Source organism: Oryx dammah, unplaced genomic scaffold (genome assembly GCF_014754425.2).
Source record: "Oryx dammah isolate SB20612 unplaced genomic scaffold, SCBI_Odam_1.1 HiC_scaffold_5, whole genome shotgun sequence".
In the NCBI taxonomy this organism is placed as follows: Eukaryota; Metazoa; Chordata; class Mammalia; order Artiodactyla; family Bovidae; genus Oryx; species Oryx dammah.
The window spans coordinates 52,678,549-52,699,544 of NW_024070189.1; the positions used below are offsets into that span (position 1 = coordinate 52,678,549).

The 20,996-nt window shown below is 37.4% G+C and overlaps 1 protein-coding gene across 1 annotated transcript in view; it reads left to right on the forward strand.

Moving 5' to 3' along the window:
- The window catches only part of LARS1 (leucyl-tRNA synthetase 1), a 63,564-nt gene that overhangs the window by 15,970 nt on the left and 26,598 nt on the right, over positions 1-20,996 (forward strand). Inside the window, exons 6-20 of the mRNA XM_040239798.1 lie at positions 2,072-2,233; positions 2,868-2,980; positions 3,723-3,786; positions 5,379-5,446; positions 5,550-5,775; positions 8,708-8,795; positions 8,879-8,955; positions 10,184-10,237; positions 11,308-11,448; positions 14,659-14,736; positions 18,304-18,389; positions 18,484-18,549; positions 18,781-18,863; positions 19,260-19,398; positions 20,312-20,524. Coding sequence (XP_040095732.1) covers positions 2,072-2,233; positions 2,868-2,980; positions 3,723-3,786; positions 5,379-5,446; positions 5,550-5,775; positions 8,708-8,795; positions 8,879-8,955; positions 10,184-10,237; positions 11,308-11,448; positions 14,659-14,736; positions 18,304-18,389; positions 18,484-18,549; positions 18,781-18,863; positions 19,260-19,398; positions 20,312-20,524 — 1,658 coding nt within the window. The remainder of the gene's footprint in view (positions 1-2,071; positions 2,234-2,867; positions 2,981-3,722; positions 3,787-5,378; positions 5,447-5,549; positions 5,776-8,707; positions 8,796-8,878; positions 8,956-10,183; positions 10,238-11,307; positions 11,449-14,658; positions 14,737-18,303; positions 18,390-18,483; positions 18,550-18,780; positions 18,864-19,259; positions 19,399-20,311; positions 20,525-20,996) is intronic.

The window sequence follows — 20,996 nt, forward strand, 5'->3', positions numbered from 1 at the left end:
TCCTTTGTCCACTTGACATGCCCTCATCTTTTCTTTTATTCCTTTTTTTTTTTTTTTTTGAGCACTTCTGTACTTTCAGGTGCCACAAGATGCTGCAAGCTCATTTTCTCTTCTCCCTATTTTAGCCCTGGAGTCAGCCACTTTTCCAAGGAGTCCTTTTTCCTTTTATTGAAAAATGGTATTTAGAAACTAAATTCTGAGTGTTAGGTATGCTCATTGTTTCTAGGTCTTCTCTGTAGAAAGAGCAAGGAAATATGTGTATGTCTACTACTAAGTCGCTTCAGTCGTGTCCAACTCTGTGCGACCCCACAGACGGCAGCCCATGAGGTTCCACCGTCCCTGAGATTCTCCAGGCAAGAACACTGGAGTGGGTTGCCATTTCCTTCTCCATTGTATGAAAGTGAAAAGTGAATGTGAATTGCTCAGTCGTGTCTGACTCTTGGCGACCCCATGGACTGTAGCCCACCAGGCTCCTCTGTCCATGGGATTTTCCAGGCAAGAGTGCTGGAGTGGGGTGCCATTGCGTATATATGTGTCTGTATTTACTTCTTTGTATTTTTTTAAATGAGGTTTTTTCTTTTTTTTTCTTAGTGTAAACACTTTATTTATTTTTGCCCATACCAACCAGGAATCTTAGTTCCCTGACCAAGGATCAAACCCACACCCACAGCAATGAAAGAGCCAAATCTTAACTACTGGACTGACCAGGAATTCCTATATTTTTTCTTTATTTAAAATATTTTTTCCTTTTCTGTTATTTTCATTTTTTTTTACAGCATATTGAATATAGTTCCTTGTGCTATATAGTAGGACCTTGTTGTTTACTCATCTGTATATAATAATTTAAATCTGCTGATCCCAAACTCCTAAACAACCCCTCTCCTACTCCCCTGGTCTTTGGCAATCACAGATCTATTCTGTATATCTTTGAGTCTATTTCTGTTTCAAAGGTAAGTTCATTTGTGTCATATTTTAGATTATCCACATATAAGTGATATCATATAGCATTTGTCATTCTCTTTCTGTCTCTATTTTTTCTAAGTGCATACTGATGCCTCTGGCTCTATTTTAGCACCACAGGGCTCATTCTAGCATTCTCCCTTTGCTTATTTGTGACTCCTTTCTCCAACAATAGGGAACCTAGGTCTCATTATTTACAGCATATCTGTTATTCGTTCAGTTGTCTACCAGTAGTTACAGAACAGTTTTACCAACTAAAATACATTGGTTGTGTATAGTTCATTTTGTCTTTAGAATCTAGTCAATACGCTATTCCCTACTCCAGTATTCTCGCCTGGAAAATCCCATGGATGGAGTCGGACACGACTGAAGCAACTTAGCAGCGGCAGCAACACGCTATTTTCCAGTTACTTCTAAAGTTGTTTCTTTCCTACCCCTTTAGTGTGGTTATAGCGTGCATTTGTAATACAGTTAGATAACTTTGTCACTGTCTGCTTTCTATCTTGAGTTCCTCCAACATCCTGGTCAATTTTTTTTTTAAATTTACATAAAGTAAAATTCACTCTTTGGGATATATCGTTGCGTTGGTTTGACAAATGCACAGAGTCTTGTTTCTGCCACCATGGTACACAGAGATCAGTTTCCTTAGTCCCGAGATTCCTCCTCCTACCTTTTTATAGTTTTATGGTCCAACACCTTTGCCCACCTTCAGTCCCTGGCATGTGGTTACTTTTTTGATATTGATAAATATTGGAAAAGGAGGAAACTCTTGTTAGTAGTTTATTCATAACTAAAAAAGATTCATGTGGTATTTGAAAAAAGGAAATAGAGAAGGTTTGGTGCTAAGAACTTATCTTTGTGATGATAATTTTTTTATGGTTCCATACATTTACTTACCTTTGGTGTCAGAATACAGGTATCAAACTGTATGGTTTGGCATATAAAACAGTACATCCAGATTCTGCAGTATTCCTATATGTCAGTAATATTGTTTTAGAGTTTAAAAAAATACCAAATAGGATCATTCATTTAAAATTATTATGGTTCTGGAGTTTGTTAACTGGTTGTTAGTTGTTCTTTAATGGAGTTTGGTTTTGCTGGTTATTTTCAGAGTAAAGCGGCTGCTAAAGCTGGATCTTCTAAATACCAGTGGGACATTATGAAGTCCCTGGGCCTTTCTGATGATGAGATAGTCAAATTTTCTGAAGCAGAACATTGGCTTGAATATTTCCCACCACTGGCTGTCCAGGATCTGAAGAGAATGGGTTTGAAGGTATGTATGCTGGTCACCTCTGTAGTTTAAGGCAATGTGAAGAACACAGTACATTCGTGTGACTATACAAGATTTGGACCACCTCTTAATTTAGAACAATATATTCCATCAATATTCCACGAATGGCTTGGTACTGTTATTTTCTGATTAGAATCACATGGGCCTTGAGGTAAGCAGTGAAGTATTTTAATGTTTGTTGTTTTGGAATATATATAGATATACTAGCAATTAGTAAAAAGGAGTACTGTTCAAGTGAAGAAACCCACAACATTGTAAATTAACTGTATGTCAAAAAAAAAAAAAAGAGAGATTTGAAGAAACCCAAGTGTAGCTTGAATATTTAGAGACGCAAAAAGATGTTAAGTGTTCCTTCTTAATTTATTATAATTCCTATATGTTTAATATGTAAATATATATGTTTAAAAGCTTACCTATTAAGCATAAATTAATGTGATAATTGTGATATATATTTAATAGATGGAACTTGAAGTTTTTTGGTTTGCTTTTGACATTTGATATAATTCTACATTGAAAAGTTAGGAGTAGGCAAGTAAATAATTGATTCATGGGAATTCCTTTTTATAGAGACTATATAAATTTCTAAAAAATTACCATTTCCTTTCTCCTCCTGTAGGTAGATTGGCGCCGGTCCTTCGTCACCACTGATGTTAATCCTTACTATGATTCATTTGTCAGGTGGCAGTTTCTAACATTAAGAGAAAGAAGCAGAATTAAGTTTGGGAAGCGGTGAGTTTGTTGTCCTTCAGTTTAATAAAGCAAAAATCATATAATTCCTGTATTGTAATTCACTGTGCCCCAGAGCCTACTTTTTTCCATTATCTTTTCTCTTTTTATAATTCCTCTTTTTGTTCTCTTATTTCTTTTGGTTTCCTTTTTGTCTGGCCAGTGTCTTAATTTCTTTGAGCTGCTTAGTGTTTGTGACAAATAGAACCTGGGAGAATAGGGGGTCTCACTAAAGATTCTATTTTTATCATCTCAGGAAAGATTCTCTTAAGTATTGTAGCCAAGTAGAAAAATAATTATATTCCAAGGCAAACCATTCAATATCATAGTAACACAAGTCTCTGCCCCAACCAAAAAAAAAAAAAAGAAAAATAATTATATTTGTGTTTTAGTTTATCCTTTTGCTCTATAAATTGTTCTATAAAGTTCTCCCTTGATCATATGGGCTCATTAAAAGGTATTTGCATTTCAAAAGCTTATTTATATTCTACAGTCTTCTGTTTCATACCACAAAACCAAGATCAGTGAATATTTTTCAGTGGTATTACCTTTGATGAAGGCCAAAAGCTTTCATTGAGTAACTGTGTTGGCAACAAAATTCCCCATAAAAGCATAAAAATGATGTAGACATTTACTCAGAAGTTTTAGTTAGAAGAAATATTGTGAGATGTTAGGAATAACACTGACAAATCCGTTAGGATAAAACTTGTACGGTGTAATGTTTGTCATTTATTTTTTATTTTAGGTATACCATTTATTCTCCAAAAGATGGACAGCCTTGTATGGATCATGACAGACAAACTGGGGAGGTAATTATTTGTGACATAGAATATTTATTGTAATAATTCTTAATGTGGTCACAGAGTTTAAGAAATAAATCAGAAACCTAAAAATAGCTTTATTCCAGTATTGAGGTATAAGTCATGATACTCTGGTGGCTGTTAAAGAGGGAGGTAGATTGTCATCATAGGTACCTGTATCTTCTCTAGAACCTTTTCTAGAACTTTGGTGGTAGGTTAAGCTGCATCAGCTTGTGCTGGAAAAGCACATTCTTGGATTTTTTTTTTTTTTTTTTGGTCACTCAGCTTGGCTTGCAGGATTCCCAGATCAAGGATTGAACCTGGGCCCTTGGCAGTGAAAGTGTGGTGTCCTAACCACTACACTGCCAGAGAATTCCTAGAGAAGTAGATTCTTGAACCTCACCCCTAAATTGCTGAATCAGAAGCTCTGAGGGTGGAGCCCAGGAATCTGTCTTTTAATGTGTTCTCTGTGTGATTCATATGCCTGCTCATGTTTGAGAATCACCACTTGGAGAGTGCACGGTTCTAAAAAGAGACCATGAGGAAAGGTAATGAGATATGTGGTTCACTCATGTACACAGATTCCATTTATACTTGCTTTGGTCACATGCCTGCTTACTTTCAAAGTACTTTGGTCATGCATGACATCAGTTCATTCTGCATTCCTGGAAGACACATTAGTGACATTGTTCCCTGTAATACTTGAATGAAGCAAGGGTGAATCATTTGTCTAAATCCTTGGCAGAGTAAATCAACGACAGTGAACTTTGTAGTCCCTATGAGTGTGTCATTCTCTGTTACCACCTTGGAACACATTCATAGGCTAGTGACTACCTTTCAAAATCAGCCTTCAATTATGATGTAACTTATCTGACAGAAGTGAGAGTTGATCAAAATTTTGAAAGATTTGAGAGCCTTCAGAAGGCTAGTTTACTATGTTAAGCTTTAATATAGTCAATGATAGCAACATCTTAAGTTTCAATAGTACATTATAGTTTTTCAAAGCATTTTGTCATTATCATTATGTGTCATTATCTTATGTGTTCCTCAGGACAGTGCTGTGTTAGGCACAGCACAGTTTTTTATTTTTAAAATTTTTAATTAATTTTATTTTTTATGAAGAAATGAAGGTTCAGAGTGATTGTGACTCCTTGTGGCAAGCCACAAGTGAGGGCCCAAGCTAGGTTTTGAATATACATCATTTGATCCCTTGTCCATCATATGTCTGTAATGACTGCTCTGTAGGATTGATGTTGATTGTATCTTCTAACTCCCATTTTGGCAAACACTGTTTTGGCTGATTAATCCAAGTCATTCTCCCCTTGTTCTTCCCTCTCAAGAGAGCTCTTAGCAAACCTTACTCAGTAGTCTGGACCTCCTTGACCAGTTCTGTCTGGTGTGGGGTAGGATGGTGGTCTCTCAAGTTATTTCTTACACATTAGGCTTCCATGTGGTCAACATACCACTGACAGTCTTTTCATTGGAAGGAAGAATTATTCTAGCAGTGCAAGAACCCATCTTAGAAATTTGAATCAGATCTCTTGCATAGATGAGTAGGTTTAATCCAACTCTTTTCTCTTTCAAATTTTTATTTTGTTTAGGGTGTTGGACCTCAGGAATATACTTTAATCAAGTTGAAAGTGCTTGAGCCATACCCATCCAAATTAAGGTAGGTTTGTCAAAGAATTGTGGCTTCATCTTTTTGAAACATCAGATAGTCGTGATAGAATCTACAACATATTTTGCGTAAATGTGTGTTTTTTTCTTCTTAGTGGCTTGAAAGGGAAAAATATCTTCTTGGTAGCTGCTACTCTCAGACCTGAGACTATGTTTGGACAAACAAACTGTTGGGTTCGCCCCGATATGAAGTACATTGGATTTGAGACAATGAATGGTGATATATTCATCTGCACCCAAAGAGCTGCAAGAAATATGTCATACCAGGGCTTTACCAAGGACAATGGAGTGGTACCTGTTGTTAAAGAGTTAATGGGAGAGGTAAGTTGGGTAGTGGAATTTATTTTAGGGCATACATTTAGAAGAAAATGTCAGAAATGAAATTTGAGAAAAGAACGTTTAAAAAAACATTTTAGTTGAGGTATATGTACAGTCAAGTGTGTAAGTCGTAAGTGTGTATTTTGGTATGTCTTCAAATGTTATGCACTACTCAAATCAAGGGATGTACAGTTGGAGCACTCCAGAAGGCACTCTCCTGTCCATTTGACATCCCTGCTTCTGCAGAGGTAACCACTACCGTGACTTAAGTCACCAAAGATGAATCACTCTTCATGAACTTTACATAGTGAAATTGTATAGTCTGTACTCTTTTATGTCTAGCTTCTTTGGCTCAATGTGATGCCTGTGAGATTCACCCATATTGTATATGTAGTAGTAGTTTGTTCTTTTTGTTTGCTTTTTAATTGCTGCGGTATATTCATTGTGTGACCATGTCAGTAAAACAGCATTTTTATTTATGTATTTATTAGAAAATTTTTTTTTTGACCATAGTATGTGGCATGTGGGATCTTGGTTCCCCGACCAGGGATTAAGCCCCAGGCCCCTGGCGGAGGAAGCATGGAGTCCTAACCACTGGATTGTCAGGGAATTCCCTAAAAAAACATTTTTGAATCTTATGTTTCTGCTCAGTAATTATCTGATTGAAAAATACAGTTCTCCTCAAGAGATTTAGTATATAGCTGCAGTAGACATTATATTACTCCTTTTGAAAAATGGGTCGTTTTTGCTGTGTGTAGGCATTCTCAAGTTGTAGTGAGCAGGGGCTACTCTCTAGTTGTGGTGCTCGGACTGCTCACTGCGGTGGCTTCTCTTGTTGCAGAGCATAGGCTCTAGACACATGGGCTTCAGTAGATGTGGCACATGGGCTTAGTTGCTCCATGGCATGTAGGATCTTCCCTGATAAGGGATTGAACCCGTGTCTCCTGTATTGGCAGGTGAATTCTTAACACTGGACTACCAGGAAAGTCCCAATACTACTTTTTTAATATGATTACCCATGTTCCTGGTGTGCAGTAGCAGCTGCTTTTTTTTCTGGAAAGGAAGTCTTGATCTTAACTAAATCCCCGATGGCTCAGTCAGTAAAGAATCTGCCTGCAATGCAGGAGACCCAGGAGACTTGGGCTGGATCCTTGGGTCGGGAAGATTCCCTGGAGGAAGAGATGGCAACCCACTCTAGTATTCTTGCCTGGAGAATCCCATGCACAGAGGAGCCTGGTGGGCCCCAGTCCGTGGGGTCGCACAGAGTTGGATATGACTGTGCATGAGCACATGTAGTATCCTTAGAGTTTATTTTACTTAGGTTTATTTTACTTATTTACTAGGGTGTTTTATTCCCTTTGGTTAAGTGCTGATCTTTAGTATCTTAATAAAAAATCTTTTAAAAGAAAAAGATGAGTAGAATATCATCTCAATTCTCCTTTTGAATTGGACTTTTATTTCTTATTTTGTAAATTTATTTTTTGACTAGATTTCTAAATATTCATAAGACTCAAAATTTAAAAGACAAAAAGAAGGGATTCCCCTGTGGCCCAGTGGTTAGGACTCTGTGATTTCACTGCCGAGGGCACTTGTTCCATTCCTGGTTCGGGAACTGAGATTCTGCAGGCTATGCAGCCAAAAAAAAAAAAAAAAAAAAGGTACACAAAATACTCCCAATCACTCATTCTCTCTTCCATAAGCAGTCAGTGAAACCAGTGTCTTGTGAATCCTTCCAGAAGTATTTCATGTATATACGAGCAAATGCATACATATGTATTCTTTAGCCCTCTTTTTTTTACACACAAATGGCAGTGTATTTCATCACATTGTTCTGTGTTTTACTTTCTTTTTTACTTAGCTATTTCTTGGTAATAAACATCTCCTTGTTCTCATTCTTTGTTTTTTTTCGGCTGTGCCATGTGGTTTTTAGGATCTTAATTCCCTCACCAGGGGTTGAACCTGGGCCCTTGGCAGTGAAAGTAGAGTCCTAACCACTGCACTGCCAAGGAATTCCCTTTGTTCTTATTTTTTACTGTTACACAGTATTTCATTGTTTGGCTGTGCCACAAATTATTTAATGACTCTGTATAATGGATATTTGAATTGCTTCGTCTGTTATAAGCAGTCCTGCCACATCTCATTAGTTCCTAATGTTAGAGTTCTGTCAGAGGTTTTGGGGAACAGTATTAATGACAAAATTTTTTTTTTCTTGCTCTTACATGCAACTTCTTCCCTTGTTAATTTGAGCAGATTCTGGTATGAGGGAAATGGGTGGTATAATTTTAAAAATAGCTTTAAACTGTTAATGATATTTAGCCTTTATCAGTATGGCTCCAGATTCTATAAGCAACTTATGTATATGGGTAAAGGAAACTATATGGAATTGAAAAGTGCATTTCTGTAGCATCTTCTTTTTTTTTTTTATTTTAAAGAGAAACTAGATATGTCTTCTTAACTGTCTTTCTAATTATTGTTTAAAATAGAAACACAGAGATATAATATTCTATCTTGTTGATGTCTCATATTTAATTAAGTGATTAAAAAAATTATTTAAAGTCTTAGTTGTTTCCAGGTTTTGCTAATGTAGTTAACACAGCATTGGGCAGATTCTCAAAGAATCTTTTGAGGTAAATTCCTAGAATTGGATTGCTGGGTCCAAGCTGTGTGAACATTTTTGTGACTTTTGCTGTGGATTCCTATATTGTTTTCCTCAAGGAGTGCAAAGTTAAAAGCAATATGTTAGTGTACTAATTTCCTCACAACATTACAAGATTTGGGCTTTATAATTATTTTCAGTTATTTCTAGTCTAGTAGGTAAAAAAGAATGAGTATTGCTGATTACTAGCTTCTCATGGCTTAAAATACAAACGTAGTTTTAAAATTTAATGATTGGAATAAGTTACTTCCTCTTTATACTGATCTTTTTCTTACATAGGATATTCTTGGTGCATCACTTTCTGCACCTTTAACATCTTACAAGGTGATCTATGTTCTCCCAATGCTCACCATCAAGGAGGATAAAGGTAAAGAGTTGACTTCTTTGTAGAAATTCTTTGGTGGACACATTCTGGTTGTTACTAGTTAATTCCACATTTTCCTTTACAAGGCACTGGTGTGGTCACAAGTGTTCCTTCTGACTCTCCTGATGATTTTGCTGCCCTCAGAGACTTGAAGAAAAAGCAGGTGAGTTTCTGTGTTTCATGCTCACATTTCCTCTTTCTCATCGCATTTGTTAGGCACCACTGGACTATTGGATTAGGCTGAAAAACTATGCAGATATCTTTTTTAATGCTATCTTTAACCTGTTTCTTGATATTTATATGTTTTCCTGTGACTTGAATTTTAAAAATAATATTTCATAGAACCTTGGTTTTTTTTTGGCTGTCTCGCGAGGCATGCGGGATCTTAGTTCCCCAACTAGGGATTGAACCTGCGCCCTCTGCTGTGGAGGCGTGATGTCTTAACCACACAGCCAGGGAAGTCCCCGTAGAATCTTTTTTAAGACTTTTTTTTTAGGGCAGTTTTAGGTTCATAATAAAAATAGAGAGGAAGGCACAGAGATTCCCATGTAATACCCCCTGCTTCAACACCTGCATAGCCTCCCCCATTGTTAGTGTCACTCACTGGAGTGGTACGTTTTTATCAAAGATGAACCTACATTGATGTCATAACTGCCCTGAGTCCATAGTTTACCTTAGGGTTCATTCTTGGTGTTGTACATTCTGTGGGTTTATGCAAACACTTAATGACGTGTATCCATCATTATGATATACAGAGTATTTTCGCTGCTTTAAAAATCCTCTGTGCTCTTCTTGTTTATCTCTCTTCCCTCCCACTCCTGGCAACCACTGATCTTTTTAATTGTCACCATAGTTTTACCTTTCCCGAAAGTCATGTAATAGTTGGATTCATACGGTATGTAGCTTTCTTAGACTTTCTTTTAGTTAGTAATAAGCATTTTGGTTTCTCATGTCTTTTCATAGCATGATAGCTTGTTTCTTTTTAGCACTGAATAATATTCTGTTGTCTGGATGTATGTTTATTCATTCACCTGCTGAAGAGCAACCTGATTGCTAACAAGAGAAAGTTTTGTAAAAACAACTTTTCTGATACTTGCATTTTCATTGCAACTGGAATGTGAACTTCATTTTAAGTGATATGTGTGTGTCTGTGTGAACTTTTGCTTTTGACTGTATAGTTTCATCATTTAAGCTATTCAGTCTAACTTAAACTGTTTAGTTTTTAAAAGTCATACATCCCTTCCTGAGATTTTTTCCTATAAAATTAAAAAATTGGTCTTTATGGAGAGAAGAAGAAAAATACTTTAAGAAAAGTTTAGAGGGTACTTCTCTTAATGATAATACCAGAAAAATATTGATCATTAGTGTTAACTTCCTTTTTGTTTTTGTAGGCTTTACGAGTGAAGTACGGAATTAGAGATGACATGGTCTTGCCATTTGAACCTGTGAGTACATAGATGATTTGGAATATTAATGTCCATCTTTTCATTAGAGGAAGAAAAGAGCTAACACTTGTAACAGAATTAAATAATTGGTTCAGTTCAGTTCAGTCTGTTAGTCATGTCCGATTCTTTGTGACCCCATGGACAGCAGCACGCCAGGCCTCCCTGTCCATCACCAACTCACAGAGAATGAAAATAAGAGGGAGTTTAAGAGTTTACTTACTTTAATTTGATATCTGCTGTGATGGATAAGAGCAAACAAAAACTTTAACAGTAGGCATTTTCTTAGCTCTTGGCACCTGCAGTTCGAGAACAAACAAATAGTTTGCCTTTTAGTATCACCAATTCTGTAGTAACTTATTTTTTAGTGTGGCAAATTTCCAGGCTTCTAAAGATAAAATTTTGCATGTTACTCTTGAATGTTTATGTTTTCATGTTAGTGTCTTTAGAAATGTAAATTACTAGTTAATAAGACTCCAGAAGACTTAATATAAATCAAAAAAAGACCATCCATAAATTTAGTTGTTCACATCATTTTGCTGGCTTCCCAGGTGTCGCTAGTGGTAAAGAATCTACCTGCCAATGCAGGGTACATAAGAGACTAGAGTTCAGTCCCTGGGTCTGGAAGCTCCCCTGGAATAGGAAATGGCAACCTACTCCAGTATTCTTGCCTGGAGAATCCCATGGAGAGAGAAGCCTGGCAGACTACAGTTCATAGAGTTGCAGAGTGTTGGACATGACTAAAATGATTTAGCACACATGCATGCATCATTTTGCCAGTTTTGAACATTATTCAGTAAATTATGTGCCCAGTGAGGGCTTGAGAGCTGTGGAAGCTATATGTGTAGTGAGGAAAGGACAGTGTGGGGGTTGGTGCAGAGAATTTGGGTGGTTCCTATGGACAGTAGGAAGATAGATTCACATCTGGATGTTTTCCCTAATGTGTGGAGCTGACCTAATGATATATAAAATCTCATATGAGTTCATTGGACAGTGGAGGCAAAGGACTGTGCGCATAAGGCTGTTTTTATGTTCATTCAGTGTGAATAGTTTCACATTTCTCTTTTTTGCAGGTGCCAGTCATTGAAATCCCAGATTTTGGAAAGCTTTCTGCTGTAACTATATGTGATGAGTTGAAAATTCAGAGCCAGAATGACCGAGAAAAACTTGTAGAAGCAAAGGAGAAGTTGTACCTAAGAGGTTTTTATGATGGTGTAAGTAATATTTTGTTATCATTTTTGTTTGATTTACGTACTCCATGATCTTTGATTTCCTTCTTAGTGATTTAGAAAAAAATATAGAAAAATTTAATATAATTTCAGCTATGTCCTGATTTGAGAGGGATTACTATAAGATATGAACAAAGCTAGTGGAGGTGATGGAATTCCAGTTGAGCTATTTCAAATCCTAAAAGATGATCCTGTGAAAGTGCTGCACTCAATATGCCAGCAAATTTGGAAAACTCAGCAGTGGCCACAGGACTGGAAAAGGTCAGTTTTCATTCCAATCCCAAAGAAAGGCAGTGTCAAAGAATGTTCAAACTACTGCACAATTGTACTCATCTCACACACTAGCAAAGTAATGCTCAAAATTCTCCAAGCGAGGCTTCAATAGTATGAACTGAGAGTTTCCACACATTCAGTCTGGATTTAGAAAAGGCAGAGGAACCAGAGATCAAATTGCCAACATTCCTTGGATCACTGAAAAAGCAAGAAACTTCCAGAAAAACATGTATTTCTGCTTTATTGACTATGCCAAAGCCTTTGACTGTGGATCACCACAAACTGGAAAATTCTTCCAGAGATGGGAATACCAGACCACCTGACCTGCCTCCTGAGAAATCTGTATGCAGGTCAAGAAGCAACAGTTAGAACTAGACATGGAACAATGGACTGGTTCCAGATTGGGAAAAGAATACATCAAGGTGGCATACTGTCACCCTGCTTATTTAACTTATATTCAGAGAACATCATGTAAAATGCCGGGCTGAATGGAACACAGGCTAGAATCAAGATTGTTGGGAGAAATATCAATAACCTCAGATATGAAGATGACACCACCCTTATGGCAGAAAGCGAAGAGGTACTAAAGAGCCTCTTGATGAAAGTGAAAGAGGAGAGTGAAAAAGTTGGCTTAAAACTTAGCATTCAGAAAACTGAGATCATGACATCAGGTCCCATCATTTCATGGCAAATAGATGGGGAAACAATGGAAATAGTGACAGACTTTATTTTCTTGGGCTGCAAAATCACTGCAGATGTTAACTGCAGCCATGAAATTAAAAGATGCTTGCTCCTTGGAAGAAAAGTTGTGACCAACCTAGACAGCATATTAAAAAGCAGAGACATTACTTTGCCAACAAAGGTCCATCTAATCAAAGCTATAGTTTTTCTGGTAGTCACGTATGGATGTGAGAGTTGGACCATAAAGAAAGCTGAACACCAAAGAATTGATGCTTTTGAACTGTGGTGTTGGAGAATATGTTGAGAGTCCCTTGGACTGCAAGGAGATCCAACCAGTCCATCCTAAAGGAAATCAGTCCTGAATATTCATTGGAAGGACTAATGCTGAAGGTGAACTCCAGTACTTTGGCCACCTGATGCAAAGAACTGACTTGTTGGAAAAGACCCTAATGCTGGGAAAGACTGAAGGCAGGAGGAGAAGGGGATGACAGAGGATGAGATGGTTGGATAGCATCACCGACTTGATGGACATGAATTTGAGTAAACTCCAGGAGTTGATGATGGACAGGGAAGCCTGGCGTGCTGCAGTCCATGGAGTCGCAAAGAGTCAGACATGGCTGAGCAACTGAACTGAACTGATTATAAGATTATGTTCTTCTCTTTCTAAATTTCTTTTTTTAATCTATTTTGGTCCAGTAGTATTACAGAAGTTCCATTTTTGTGCCCCTAATCTCTGAGTGAATTTCTCAAGAACATTTTTAAGGTTAGTTCGTCTTACTATGCAATACACGCCGAAGGTTTATTGCATGGACAATACCCGGTCCCTTTGTTCTCTTAATGAGATGAAATTTTAAATAAGCAGTTTCATTCAGTTCATTAATTTACTTGTTAATACAACTACTACATGCCATCTTAGCACCATTTTTGAACCTCTCTTTTCTCCTTACTGTACATATGTTAATGTGGCTTACATTTCCATGGAAAGAAGGTGAGGCTAGTAAAAGTAAAAACCCAGTCAAGTTGTTAGTAACTTGAGGTTGAAATGATTTTTAAGGCTGTAAATGAGAATGTTTTTTACTTTTGCTTTCTATTTCTCTGTATGACCAAATATTGTTTCTATGTCTTCTTTAAAACTCAACTCATCCATGTTTTGGATGACACTAAAAGTCAACACTAATATAGCACTTACATAGTCACTTATTTACATCTCAAAATGACCTTGGAAAGTAGGCAGTTATTCCCGTTTAACAGATAAGGAAATTGAGGTACTAAGATACTAAGTAATTTACCCAGTATCAGCCAGATAGCCAGGTCAAAGCAGAGCTGGAACTCAAACTAGGCAACTTGGCTCTGAGATTTGTGCTGTTAACCCCTGTGCCATGATGATCCATAATCTATAATTTCATAATGATGAATTAAATAGATGTGGAGCATTTTGGCATGTTAGAGGATTGGAGGTGAAAATAGAAAACATGTCTTTCCACTTAAGGTAGAAAGTATTGGGAATTCCCTGGTGATCCTGTGGTTAGTACTCTGCATTCTCATTGCTGAAGGCCCAAGTTTGATCCCTGGATTGGGAACTAAAATCCTATAAGCTGTGAGATATGGCCAAAAAAACCCCAAAACCTCAAAAAGATAAAACCTATTTGAAAGAGTCAACAGGAATCAGATAGATGGAGGTCAGTATCAGTCAGAAGGGAATGGTGTCTTAGCTCTGTGACAGCAATGGGCAAGGCAATACTTTGCCCGAGAATTAAATCTCCCCATTACATAAAAGACAGAGTTGAGAAACCATAGGCCTTCCTCTCAGAGCCAAGTTTATCACATGGCCAGGCAAAGGAGAATCCTTGCTGGCAACAGATGGAGTTGAAAAGAGAAACCTAATTGGGGCTGAGCTGCATTGGCTCCGTTCCTTCCCCCAAAGCCTTCAGGAGGGATGTGAGTTAGGGCAGAGGAATTCTCTCTACATGGAAACCTAAGTGGGAAGGAAGGAAGTGAACTTTTCTTTCTAATCATGTTCATAATACATATCCCAGTTACACTAAAAGAAAAGCAAGTGTGTTATAAGTATTAATTGTCCAAGCTGTGCCAAAATAAAGATGTATGGTTATAAATGTGACAAATTTCACACTAAAAATATCTTGGTTGTTTGTGGAGGTAAGTTTAGGTAGGAGAAAGTTTAAGGGGGGGACCCAAAGCAAATTTTAATTGTATGTGTTTTTACACTTCTTATCCTTTTAGGTAATGTTGGTGGATGGATTTAAAGGACAGAAGGTCCAAGACGTAAAGAAGACTATTAGAAACAAGATGATTGACACTGTATGTAATAGACTATCCCCTGAAGGCTGTTTTAGAAGCGCTTTTGGTTCATAGACTTTACAATGTTAATTAGCAATTTTCTGTAGTAGAACCTGGAGCTGTATTAAAGATATAATTTTATTTACATATAAAATTGAAGACCTGTTTAATAATAGCAGTTCATTTAACCTGAACATCCCACCTGTTATGTTGGTGAAGGTAATGGTCTAAAGTTGGCATGTGTAGATTACATACAGCGAACTTTAATGATGCTTTCTGGCAGTGACCATTTGCAGTAGTGGTAGTTAACAATTCTTTCTGTAGTGCTTTACTTTTTGCTTTCATCCTTTTGCCCCTCTTCACTTTTGTTTAATTTTTTTTATTGTTGAGTTACTTAGCTGCTGAACTTTTGAAACTGAATTTTTGTTTTTGATAGTTACATATCCCTGTAATACAGAGAGACTGTGGGCTGTAAGACTTGTTACAAAAAGACAGCAGTTTCCTCTCCATTCATCCACATCCTCTTAAATTTCTATTGCTTGGACAGGCTTACTTTCATCTGTTTTGTTATTTATTTTAGTATCTCCACCTCTCTTATAGATCTCTAAACGCTTGTAGTGTAATTTAAAATTTTTTCAGTTTTAGGCATTAGCCATTGATTTCCTGCTATGAAAGATCAAGATTTAACTCTTCTCCAACCTGTGTCTTCCCCTCTAACCTCACATTTGTATATACTTCTTCACCCCACGTCTTCCTAGTATAGGTATGTTATAACTTAGGTTAGAGAGGTAGTCAGTGTTTTGAGACATGGCTGATCCATAATGTAGTGTACAATGAGAATTTCTCTTCCTCAGCTTTTGATTTTCCTTGGAGTTAATAACTGTCTTTTTTTTCTTTCTCTACTTTTTTTACTTTTAAATATAATTATAGACACTTCATCCCCAAACTCTGTCCAACTGTTTATTTTTCTTTTCTATACTTTTAAACATATCAGTATGCTATTGTTTACATCTTAGAGAAAGTTCTCTCAGAGCCTTCCAGCCTGTTGTAGTCATCCGGACTGGTTGCTTGCACAAATGTCATCTGGGATGTTCCTCCACTGTTACTTAGGATTTCCTTTGTTTTTCTTGAGTTGGATCTCCTTGATCCCATGGCTGCTTCTTTCTTATTTACTTTCTTGTTTTGTTGAAGCTCTGCCTCTAGAAATATTCCTGGAAAAGGGTACTTGGAAGGTAAATTTTGTGACCTTCTATATCTGAAATATCTTTATTCTGTCCTCATACTTGAATGCTTGGATGTAGGATTCTGGGTTAGAAATAATTTTCCCTTAAAAATTTGAAGGCCATTACCCATGGTGTTCTGGTTTGGTGATGCTGTTAAGAAGTCCAAAACTGGTATGGCATGATCTATGTCTCCCCTCCCTCCCCAAGCGTATAGAATCCTCTCTTTTGAAATTTCATGATGATTTATTTGGTGTAGATTAGTTTTCATTCATTCTTCTGGGTGTAGGATTGGCTCCTTCAGTCTGGAAACTTACTTTCTTCAATTCTGGGAAAATTAACTTTTTGTTTAATTGTTTTATCCCTTCTTATTCTTAATTTTTATTTTCAGAATTCTTACTGTTCAGATATTGGCTCTATTAGACTCTGGAAGTTCTTTTGCTTTTCTCTCTGGGGGAGTCCCTCAACTTTTTCTTCCTATGAGTTTTTGTGCATTTGTTTACTGTGTTTTTTATATCAGCTTCACATGTGCTTGTGCATGTATGTATAAATAAATATTCCTAAAAAATCACTAGATTTTTTTCTTTGTGTAGAAAATTTCAAACATAAAAAAGTAGAGTAGTGTAATAAATTCCTGTATACCTCTTACTCAGCTTAAGCATTTACCAACTCAGAGCCAGTTTAAGGACTTACTCTTGTTATCTGATCTTTCATGATAGGATGCTGCAATTCTTATTTCATGAATATGAGATTTTAATTTCTTATTAGTCTGAGGAAGGCTATTGATTTTTAAGAGTGCATGCAAAAAGATGATTGGAACCTTTTTGGATATAGGTAGGACTTGTCACTGGGAGAGATCTGGAAGGTCCATTTGGGCCTGAGGGAAGCCCTGATGTTAGCCTTGTTGTTAATGAGGGCTTTGCGGTTTGTTAGGTTCCCCTCAGAAGATTCTTCAGTTTCTGGCTAAGTGAGCATTCTGGGAGCTAACACAAAGGAAGATTGCTAGAGTGGGTATCAGTACCCATGTGCTGACTTTCTCTTAATCCCCCTCTTTTCACTATGAAACCGTTCCCTCAACTTTGTCCTCCGGTTGGGAAACTCTGTGTTGTCCTCTCCGGAGTGTAAACCCTGATTGCTCTGCAGGCACAGGGAGAGGCAGCTGCCGGTTTCCATAGTGTGGGATTAGGGTATCTGGTTCTAACTTCTTTAAAAGACTTCAGTTAGTCTTCCTCTTTCCAGCCTCATGTTACCTCCTTTTCTAGAACTGTCTTGTGCTACAAATCTTGAGTTCTTTTGGAGGTTCTGTAATGCAAGTGAAGTGAAGTGAAAGTTGCTCAGTCGTGTCTGACTCTTTGCAACCCTATGGACTATACAGTCCATGGAATTCTTCAGGCCAGAATACAGGAGTGGGTAGCCTTTCCCTTCTCTGGGGGTTCTTCCCAACCCAGGGATTGAACCCAGGTCCCCTGCATTGCAGGCAGATTCTTCACCAACTGAGCCACAAGAATTCAGCTTTCTCTCCTGTGGGCTTAGGATTCAGCTAGCTTCCTTTGGTCCACTAATACAGTTGTCAGTCATTCGGCTTTTTAGTTTCCAAAATTTGGTTGATGTTATTTCTTCTCCCATTCTTGTCTTTGTAACTTCATACCATTAAAAAGAAAACCTCTTTGTTGTCATTTTGTTCGAATTTTGAGAAGGAGCAGAGTTAATTGAATGTCTGGTTTTAATTTACCATTGTTAAACCACAGTCCTACCTGTTTCAGTATGAAGAACTTGCGTTAAGTACACAGAGCAGTGAATCATTTTATGAATAACAATGCTGAATCTTCTTTTAAAAAATTATCCTAATAAGCTTGGGATTGTAACACATTAAGAGTATTTGTTTTAATATTAAAAAAAATAAAAGTTTTGATCAGTTTTCTAGTGGGAATTTTTCACGACACTATAAATCTTTAGTAATATTATTTTCCATATCTAGTTTTCATGCATGTGTTTTTTTAAAGGCAGTTGTTCCATGCATTTAGTTTCCAATTTTTGTGTTTTTCTTATAACAAAAATAGAACGCTGCCATAGCCTTCAAACTATAGCAGTAGAAGCTGTTAAACATTTTTTACTCTGCAAAGAAAAGCTGTACCTAGGGAAGGCGATCCACCTGATTGATAAAGATGCAGGCCTTTTTCAGGAACAGGTGATATACAGAAAGAAAGGCAAGTAACTTCTACTCTGGGAAGAGGGAGGATATAGTGAAAACTTGCAATTTAGTTATTGGTGGTAGAGCATTTTTTTTTAAGTTACTTCTTTTCTTATCCTTGAGGAAAGAGATTGCTTTGACATAGTATCTGACGTATTTTTATTTACTTTCATCTAGGGAGATGCATATATTTACATGGAACCAGAGAAACAAGTTATGTCCAGGTCTTCAGATGAATGTGTTGTGGCCCTGTGTGACCAGTGGTTAGTTTCTTTTATAGATAGCAAGCAGAAATTTTTTCCCGTCACTTTGCTTATCGTTGACTTTTTTTTTTTAAATCAATTTGTCCACTCCCAGGTACTTGGATTATGGAGAAGAGAACTGGAAAAAACAGACATCCCAATGCTTGAAGTACTTGGAAACGTAAGATGGGAGAAGGTGCTGGGGAAGGGGAAGTGTTAGTCGCTCAGTCATGTCCAACTCTGTGAGTCTGTGGACTGTAGCCTGCTAGGCTCCTCCTTCCATGGAATTCTCCAGGCAAGAATACTAGAGTGGGTTGCCATTCCCTTCTCCAAGGGGAAGGGGAAGGAGATGAGAAATGGGGAAGACAGTGAAGCTGAAGAGGAGAGACACTTTATATTCTGCTCTGTCCAGGTACTGTGAGGAGACTAGGAGGAATTTTGAAGCAACCTTAGATTGGCTGCAGGAGCATGCTTGCTCGAGAACTTACGGTTTAGGTAAGCAAACTTCAGGTTTCCGTGTGAATGACTTTTCCAGTTACATAGCAGGTTAAGCCTTTGCCATTTTCCCTTCTCTTCCATTGTTCTTCTGAGCTGGAAGTGAGAGGTTTTTGGTTAGAGGGTGAGAGAAACTAGGATCTGGTCCCCCCTCCTATTCACCTGATGGTAGAAGTATCTAACCCATATAGTTTTATGCTGCAGTTATTTTTAATAGAAAATTTCTAGTGCTTCACCATTAAAAAAAAATTTATCAGTTTATATTATTCAAGTAAATTTAAGAACCTACACTTGTAGCTTTGTCAGTGCTAGAGACCTGCTTTTGAAAATGTGAATCCTGGGAATGAAGTGTCTCTTAGATTCATCTTACACGAATCTTCTTCCTTTTACTTGTAGGTACTCGTTTGCCATGGGATGAGCAGTGGCTGATTGAATCGCTCTCTGACTCTACTATTTACATGGCCTTTTACACAGTTGCACACCTGCTGCAGGGAGGTAACTTGCGTGGGCAAGCAGAGTCTCCGTTGGGCATCAGGTTGGTAAATGGATAGAGGAAGAAAGGTGATTTGTTAGCGTGAGATATAATCTTTTGATTTATGTATTGAAAATACTTTTTTAAAAAAATTAATTTATTTTTGGATGCATTTGTTCTTAGTTGAGGCAATATCTTTGTTGTGGCATTCTGGATCTTTAGATGCAGTGCCAGGACTTTTCAGTGCTCAAGCTTTCTGTCTAATTGTGGTGTGCAGGCTTCAGAGCACATGGGTTCTGTAGTTGCAGAATGTGGGCTTATTTGCCTCTTGGCAAGTGGGATCTTAGTTCCCCAACCAGGGATTGAATCCATGTCCCCTGCATTGGAAGGCAGATTCTTAACCCCTGGACCACCAGAGAAGTCCTTGAAAATACTTTCTAATAATTAGTTTTTATAAGAATTCATTTAGTGGAATTTTGTCATGGTGGTTTTGCTGTTGAACTGAGAAAAAGTAATAAATAACCCCTCTGTTATTCACTCTTTATCCTTATGGGAGTCTCTTGTTCTCATTTGTTACTGTAAAACATTGAGAAAGTGATTTCTGGGACTTCACTGGTGGTCCAGGAGTTAACAATCCACCTTGCAATGCACAGGATGCAGGTTCAATCCCTAGTCGGGGAACTAAGATCCTACATGCTGAGGAGCAACTAAGGCCGAGTTGTGCAACTACTGAGCCTGTGTGCCACAACTAAAGAGTCTGTGTACTGAAATGAAAGATCTGGCATGATGCAATGACAATCCCTCATGCCATAGCTAAGACTCAACACTGCCAAATAAATGAATAAATAGAATAAATACTTAAAAAAAAATAGATTTCTACTTCATGGTTGGATTAGAATGCTGTTTTTTTTTCTTCAAAGAAACTATATATATATATATATGTTGTTGTTTATTTGTTACTTTTATTTTAATACAGACCACAGCAAATGACCAAAGAGGTTTGGGATTATATTTTCTTCAAGGAAGCTCCATTTCCTAAGGCTCAGATCCCAAAGGAAAAATTAGATCAGTTAAAGCAGGAATTTGAGTTCTGGTATCCTGTGGATCTTCGAGCCTCTGGCAAGGATCTTATTCCAAATCATCTTTCATATTTCCTTTATAATCATGTGGCTATGTGGCCAGAAGAATGGTGAGTGGTAAAAAAGATGTAAACTAAGCGTACTGATTATTGACAAGGGTTCCTTGTGGCTTCAGATATACTGATGTTATTGTAGAGGGTAAGGTTAGATTTGCCAGTACATTCTTTCTCTTACATTAAATGTACGGAAGGAGAAAGCACACCTTCTCCTATTATATCCAGAAATTCTCGTACCTGCCAAAGCATTTCACATTTCAGATACTTTGATGGTCAATCAGTAATCTGCTTGACCTATTACATGATTCATTTGACCTGTTAAGATGCTGAAATAACAGGCAATTTCAAACAGAGCCTAGGTCATTAGAATGGGAAGGAAACATCCCTTTAGAGCTGAGAGCCCCAAGTTTCCAGTATTAAGTCATGATGTTCTGACTAGAATCTGGATCAGAGATGCATTTTTAATACCATGTGCTCAAGAGTATTCCTTCTCTCATCTTCCCTTTTGACCCAGACATGTCCCTGT